At 32.8% G+C, this 7436-nt stretch overlaps 1 protein-coding gene across 1 annotated transcript; it reads left to right on the top strand.

The window, feature by feature from the left end:
• Positions 1 to 873: 873 nt before the first annotated feature.
• LOC112054881 (IQ and AAA domain-containing protein 1-like) lies at positions 874 to 5857 on the top strand. Its single transcript, XM_052888100.1, has 11 exons — positions 874 to 1724; positions 2055 to 2278; positions 2366 to 2579; positions 2644 to 2869; positions 2949 to 3135; positions 3391 to 3604; positions 3705 to 4008; positions 4081 to 4356; positions 4452 to 4676; positions 5060 to 5187; positions 5555 to 5857. The coding sequence occupies exons 1-11, from the start codon at positions 1413 to 1415 to the stop codon at positions 5672 to 5674; spliced, it is 2430 nt and encodes an 809-aa protein (XP_052744060.1). The 5' UTR covers positions 874 to 1412; the 3' UTR covers positions 5675 to 5857.
• Positions 5858 to 7436: the final 1579 nt, after the last annotated feature.

Genomic DNA, 7436 nt, shown 5'->3' with positions numbered 1-7436 from the left:
CAGTAGTTCCTGAGATTAGCGCGTTCAATCAAACAAACAAACAAACTCTTCAGCTTTATAATATTAGTACCCATGAATGAGAATGAGATACCCTAAAACTTTCAGCTTAATACGATTACTTAACTGGTTAGAAAATGTAAAAAAAAACAATGAAAACCCCTTTTTCATTATATGTATAAGACTTTTCTCCTAGACCAACATACTGCAGGGTGGCTTTTAAAATAGTTAATAGCATAACATGAATTTCCATGGAGGCATTGGGTTAAAAACTTGAGATAAGATAAATACATCGGCATTGTCCAAAAGTTTGACCCAGTATTGCGTAATAATTTAACAATAACAAAAAATAAACACGTTAATCCGAGTGTAACATTGTGATAGCAACGAAGGTTCATTCCCCATTCGACTGTTTTTAATAATATATTAGAATCATTTTTACCGGCCTTATTCTGATTTGCCTTGATGTTGTGCTCGTATTTATGGATCAAACTTTGGAAGCTTTTGAACAACATGAAGTAATTTTTTTTAGTCTAAAGATGGAGGATATTTGAGGTAATATTGTAGTTTTCTTCTCATGAGTGTACCTACTCTTAAACATTATGTAAAATTAATATGAAATATGCAATTTTTGTGTATATTACGTATAGTTATATTATTTCATGCTAGCTTGTTTTTAAAAAAGTTTTTTTAAAACAACCACATTAACTGGAAATAAAATTAAACCTGGCTATATATAATTAATTAAACTTTAGATTAAAGTTACTTACTATTTACTTTTTTATATACACAATATAAAAAAGTGTAGTAAAAAAATAAGTCGAGCAGGGCACGCACCATAACAACCGACTGATGGTTGTTTGTTCGATAAAGCCGCGCATATTTTTTGAGATTATACGCAATATACTGACGTGGGTGGAGAAATATTACATGTGTTTCACCTCTTTATGTTTTTAGAAAGAGTATTAAGGGAATTTCATTTAGGATTATTTGTCTAATACCTCGTTTATGTTTACTTATCAACTTATATTGCGTCGCGTATGCAAATTGTTCAGTAAACTGTGCAACAGTTAACGTTCACAATGGGACAAGTGTGGGGCTTAAAACTATATTTTACAAACAAAAGTGCAATAAAACAGTGAATTTATTGTGATGTGTGCTGAAATGGTTACTTTATATAAATGCAAAGATTTATAAGCAGTAAATATTTTTGTAAAGAGGTAGTAAGTTTTGGTTTTAGTAATATTAATAATAATACTTTGTAAAGGATTGTGATAAAATTTTATTTACATTGATTTATTTGTAACTAATTTATAATTACGTATAGGTAATATTTTTATAAATGAAGTCACTTTAACCCAACAATCAATAGACGTATTTAATTAAAGGTAAAATTTACATGAAGTTGAAGTAAAATGTCGAACAAAACGTACAATGATTTAATTTGTGACACATCAGAATTAATAGTTGAAGCAACACAGGCAGATGAAGCGGTTTATGAAGCTGGAACCGCTGAGAGGTCAACTTTTGAGCCCCTGCTATCGGATTTACGTATAAGATACACGACGCTATTGTCTAGATTAGACGCGGTGTACGACCAACTTTTACAGCCACAAAAGCGCTTGATAGTTAAACGGTTACTTGAGGCTTGTTTGGGACGGCTTTTGGAAATAAAACACGATTTGGTTGAACTTCATTTATCAGATTACACTTATGATGACGATGAGGTAAGTAGAAGTTTTGTAATATATTTATGACCTACATGTTTCGTTTATTAGTCCAAGGCTTTATCTTCCAGAAGATAAATAGTATCTTTTTAATTTATCGGATGGCGTATTTAGCCCGGGTTCCTATCATAGGTAAATTTGATAGGCAATTAAGGAGGAAAAACTCCACGTGGCTTTAGAAGATAGCAAATAATATGAGATATACGTACCTAGTTTAAATAGCATGAAACAACGAATATTTTGCTATGATAATTATTAGATCAGTAAGTTATTTAAAGTCCATAGAAGCTATTGTATCTTTGTACATAATGTAGTTAAATTTACATACAGATACTTGTAAAACTTGGAGTTACACCTCATGAAGCAGAACCAGTTGTTCCACAATATTTTGTCAGAGAAAGAGAAGAGGAAGTCGAAAAGAGACGATACTTTATAACCGATACATTAAGGAAGCTCGGCTATGAGCCTCCAAAGCCAAGGTCTTTAGTGCTAACAGAACAGCAAGCTGTTATCATAATTCAAAGTCATGAAAGGGCTCGACAAGGAAGACTGAGGTAAAGTAAAAAACTTGTATTTTGGAGATTTGGCATTATCATTGAATTATTTCAACATCGTAATGAAATTAAGTGCTTGTTTTTTAGAGGGCAGTTTATGAAAGAGATTCGCCTTTTAAAAGAAAAGGGCCGAGATCAAAAGGGAGAGATGTCGGCGTCAGCAGCAACTGCTATACAGCGAGTTTGGAGAGGTTTTATAGCAAGGAGGGATACAAAAAGGAGGAAACATGAGGAACAATTGCTAATAGGAATGAAATTAGCACCGTATACCGAATCTAAAGCCATAAAAAAGGCAGAAGAGGTAAAGTGACTACGACTATTTACACATAATATTTGCAGTTAGTAATATAATATTTAATTTATAGGTAAAAGAAATACGTCGTAAGGTTCAAAAAGAATATGAACAGGAGTACCTGGAATCATTAGAAAAAACTGAAGAGCAACTTCGAAGTCAGCATGGAGTCAAAATAAATGAACGTATCGGAGATGAACTGAGAAGATGGATTTCAGAATACTTTGAAAGGACTGGGAAATTCCCTGACTTTCCTTCAGAAGAAGGCGGTGGCAGCAGAGCAATGTTCAGTAGACAAGGTAAAAAAATAAAAAATATATTGGCTATATCTTACAGAATCATTTGCTCGCCCTATGTTAAGAATCTTTGGTGTTATAGGTACTGGTATGGACAGTGATCTAAGTAAAACATCGCCTGTTTCTTCAAAAGACTCTAAAAAAAGTAAAGAGAGCAAGAAAAATAATAAAGTCGATGAAAATAAAAACAAAGATGAAGGAGAAGACTTGAAGTCTTTTAAATGTACACCTTCAGCGTTTTTAAATGATATTGTCAGTGCCAACGAAGAGTAAGTATAAAATTTAAGTGAACACATTTTCCATAACAATATTATATTTTTAATTTATTTTTAATAAAATTACATTTTATTTTTACAGTAATATTTTATTACTAAGTAGACAAAAGTGGCCTTAAGTGGTTCATGTAAAAATACCTCTGTCGGTTTGTCAGCCATTTTCTGTGTTTAGCTGACGCACTTCCGTGCGTCTCGATCGAATACATTGTCATTTTTATATGTTGTATTAAACAATATATTATATTATAGGTATGAAGACATTTGGAAATTTAGAGAAGAAGAGGTAAAAAACGATGAGAAATGTGATAACGAAATGATAGAAAGAGAAAAGATGATTAAGATAGAACAAGAAATTCGAATTATTGTAGACGATATGATGAGGAGCGAGTTAGAACTTTTACAGGCAGCTTTGGATAGGGATAGAGCACATAAAGGAAAAAAAGCTAAGAAACCACAAAAGAAAGTAAGTTAATTCAATTCGATTTATTGTAAGAGCACTACTAGGATAATCATATTATTTAGATTGTGCACTATTGTATTTAAATGTTTGCTTAATAATTTAGGTGCGACGCGGAGGTAAAAAAAGCAAGAAAAAGAAGGAAAAAGATTTAACACCCGATCGCACAACTGAATCACTTTTTGAAGAATTGGTGACTAATGGAATCATACGCCCTTATCCTCTAGTAAAAATCGATGATTTTATTGGCGAGAAGAGCTTTGTTGCTAACGAGTGTAAGAAGCAAGGTCAGGAACCATCACCGTGCTTAGGCGATATTCGTCAATTGATAAAAGAATTCTGCATACTGCCTCTTGGATCTGAACATGTTAGGACTAATTCACCTCTAGTGAGATCTGTTCTCGTATCGGGTAACTATTTGATTTCCATAGTCAAACATTAAAGAGAAGGACGAAATTATAATTATGTTTTTATAAAATTAGGTCCGTCAGGCAGTGGGAAGAAAATGTTAGTACACGCTATTTGCAGTGAAACTGGAGCTACGCTTTTCGATTTAACACCAGCAAATTTAGTAGGAAAATATCCAGGAAAATCTGGACTAATTATGCTAATACATTTGATCATGAAAGTATCAAGACTTTTACAACCATCTGTGCTTTGGATGAACGATGCAGAAAAACCGTTCGTAAAAAAGATACCAAAAACGGATAAAACTGATCCGAAGAGGTTGAAGAAAGATTTGGTGAAAATAATTAAAGGTTCGTAAAATTTCTTAATTAGTATTGTGTTGCTTCAAAAGTTGCTAACGATGGCATAAATTCTATGGACGTAGTACATTTTTTGATGGTTACAGGAATTTGCCCTGAAGACCGTGTTTTATTCGTGGGTACATCTCGAACACCATGGGAGGCGGAACAAAAGCTCCTATTTCAATGTTATTCGAAGGTCATACAAATACCAAGGGCTGATTATGGAAGCATATCGTTGATGTGGCGTACTACATTGCACAAAGCTGGTGCGTTGTCACCCAAATTAGAACTGTCATGTTTATCAAGGGTCTCTGATTCGTATACGATTGGTAAGTGATTTAAATGTCTAACCTTAGTTTGGAAAAAGTCAGTTTAAGAATGCTACTGTTGTACTGGATTTATTAACGACTTAGATGTTCATTATTATCTTTATCAGCCCATTTTATCGCCTGCCCTTCTTCAAAAAGAGAAAGAATATGTAGCTTAGCTCACCATGTAACTTCAATGAGATTTGGCGGGCTACCAGTAATAATGTTTGACGTTTTAATCATCATTAACATATGTGCCCATAGTCGATCAGTACTTTACAGTTCGACCCAGAACCTGACTCTAGGACATTCTTATCCAAAGCCAGATAGGCTAACCGTAACCTATTTTGTAGTGATCACTAAGTGGTTCATTGAAGAAGTTTCATGAATTGATCGTTAATTAGGTACTTTGCTGGCTGCATTGGACGCGGTTCTGACAACGAAGAGACGTCTTCAGTTAAGAGTCCGAGCATTTACTGCTCAAGAAGTTGCTGTTCAACTTAGTTCTTTCGAACCTGTTTACGTTGAGCATGTAAGATCTATTTATTTATTTTATAAATTTTAAAAAGGTTTTTTCTTATTTCGGTGTGATATTATTCCTTTAGTCTAATATTATTATCTATCTTCCTTTGAATCGATATAGTTAAATTAGCTGATGGTGATTTTTTACTCAAGCTTTAAGTTTTACTACATCTTGATGGATGTAGTAAAACTCTTTTTAATCAAAATATTCGTGTTCTGAATTTCATTAAAATCTATTTATTAGGATTTATTTTCATTGACTTTCATATAATGTAATATAATATGCCTTACATTAGTATATAATGTTAGGTGTGTAATTTTAAGGTGGTTAAACTTATTTTATTACGTGATTTTGTACAAAATAAATATTTTACCAGGATGTGGCAGCAGAGTCATGGTGGTCCAAAACACCAATGGAAAGGAGGAAGCAAAGAATTTTACAAAGGTTGTTAGAAATTGAACAGGAGAACGAAGAAAGAGCCGCCGCAGGGAAATAAACATTTATGTGAATGTATTATCTATAAGTCTATTAATGATTGCTTTTGGATTACCTCAAAATTAGAAGAACACCCCAAATATCAACAAATAAACCACTATTTAGAGCACTAGTAAACTGCACTTGATGTGGCAAATGGCATGGTACTAAATATTTTTATATTATAATCGTAGAATTATCTATGTATTTGTGGTATTTACAATGTACTTAAAAGTGTATTTTAAGATTTCTTTTTCATGAAATAAAATGAACTTTTCTTATATTTTTTTTCATTAATTATTTCTCTTCAACATGACAAATTAAATGGGTTGGCCAACATGATGACCCTGGGATATTGCCATGTTCCATCGTGTATGGGAGCTATAAATGTGGATAGCAGTAAAATAAGATGTCTTTGCAAATATACGAATCAAAAATTTCGAGATGTTAACCTTTGACTTTTAAGTATGGACGTGGAGTCTCACAAGCTACTCGATGTTTTTGTATTTTTAGTTTAACCTAATCTCCTCACTTTCCGCGATTGAGCGGCTCAGTAGTTTTTGATTTTGTTGTAAAACTACCACCAAGGGGGGAGTTTGTATCTTCTGATGAATATCCCGTAAGTAAAAACCATCAACAAGACCTTTGTGCAGTGACTGCCAGTAAATTTACGTTAATAATCTGTTGTCAGAATTTATATTTGTTACCAGAAATAGCTGTTTTACGTTTTTGGATTCTGATATATTATATTTTGAGAAAAAAGACTCATTTTGTTATTGTCTATTTTCAGTACCTAATAAAATTAATTTAGACTGAAAAGTACCATCACGTTTGATTTTCAAAATTTTTATAATTTTTAAAGTAAGAGTTGATCTTATAAGCACGTTATTTATTTTACTGCTAAATCCCATAACTTTAATATTTTATTAGTTTTAAAGCGATCTTATATCAGTTTTCTCAAATAAAAATGTCGGCATATAGGAGCCTGCGAAACTCAAAGTCCACAGTAAGTACAGTGTTAAGAAAAATTGACATCAATACGTATAGGTTAAACATACTATAAACATTAACATATATTTTTGCTGCTCAGTTAAGAATTTAAATATTTTAATACAATTATGTTTTAAAATTTTCTAGCCATTCACACTCGTTGCTAAAGATCCATTGTATTATGAAACTTTAATGCGAGAACGTTCCTTTGTCTAAAATAAAATTAAATGTTTTTTAGGTCGACTGCAGACAAAGTAAAATTTAATTGACGGAGTTTTAAGTTTAATTGGCGGTAATTCGAAAAGTTTAGACATAATATAAACAAGTGATAGCCTTATTTGTAACTGTATCGCGATTTCCATGATTAGACAAAGATAACGACATCAAGGCTCCACGCAATACCAGCGCTGCGTTGATGGATCCACAACTTCTTTCATCTACACTGAGAAAAAAATCCTTCACCGCCATACTTAAAATACGTAGTGAACCAACTTAAAATACGTAGTAAGGGTTTATAGCCGGCACCATGTTATATGCTCCTTATTTAGGATGTTGTTGCTTCTAAACAGGACAGTAAGCTGCACCATTACTATGTGTATAGCATTTATTTTACGTACAGCCGTGGTAATTTGTAAGCTCTTCACGTAAGTAGCTTATTTTTCTTAGTGTATTAGTGCCTGTCCAACTAGCGAAGGTTAGCGGAACAGCTTCTTAAATACTAAACTTATATTTCGCGAGGCGGCATTGTGCGATTCTTGCAATACCGGTCCACTCTTGGATATTTCAAAGCCAAC

Source organism: Bicyclus anynana, chromosome 21 (genome assembly GCF_947172395.1).
Source record: "Bicyclus anynana chromosome 21, ilBicAnyn1.1, whole genome shotgun sequence".
In the NCBI taxonomy this organism is placed as follows: domain Eukaryota; kingdom Metazoa; phylum Arthropoda; class Insecta; order Lepidoptera; family Nymphalidae; genus Bicyclus; species Bicyclus anynana.
Note: the sequence above shows the minus strand (reverse complement) of the source record. Positions and strands in the feature narration are given on the sequence as shown.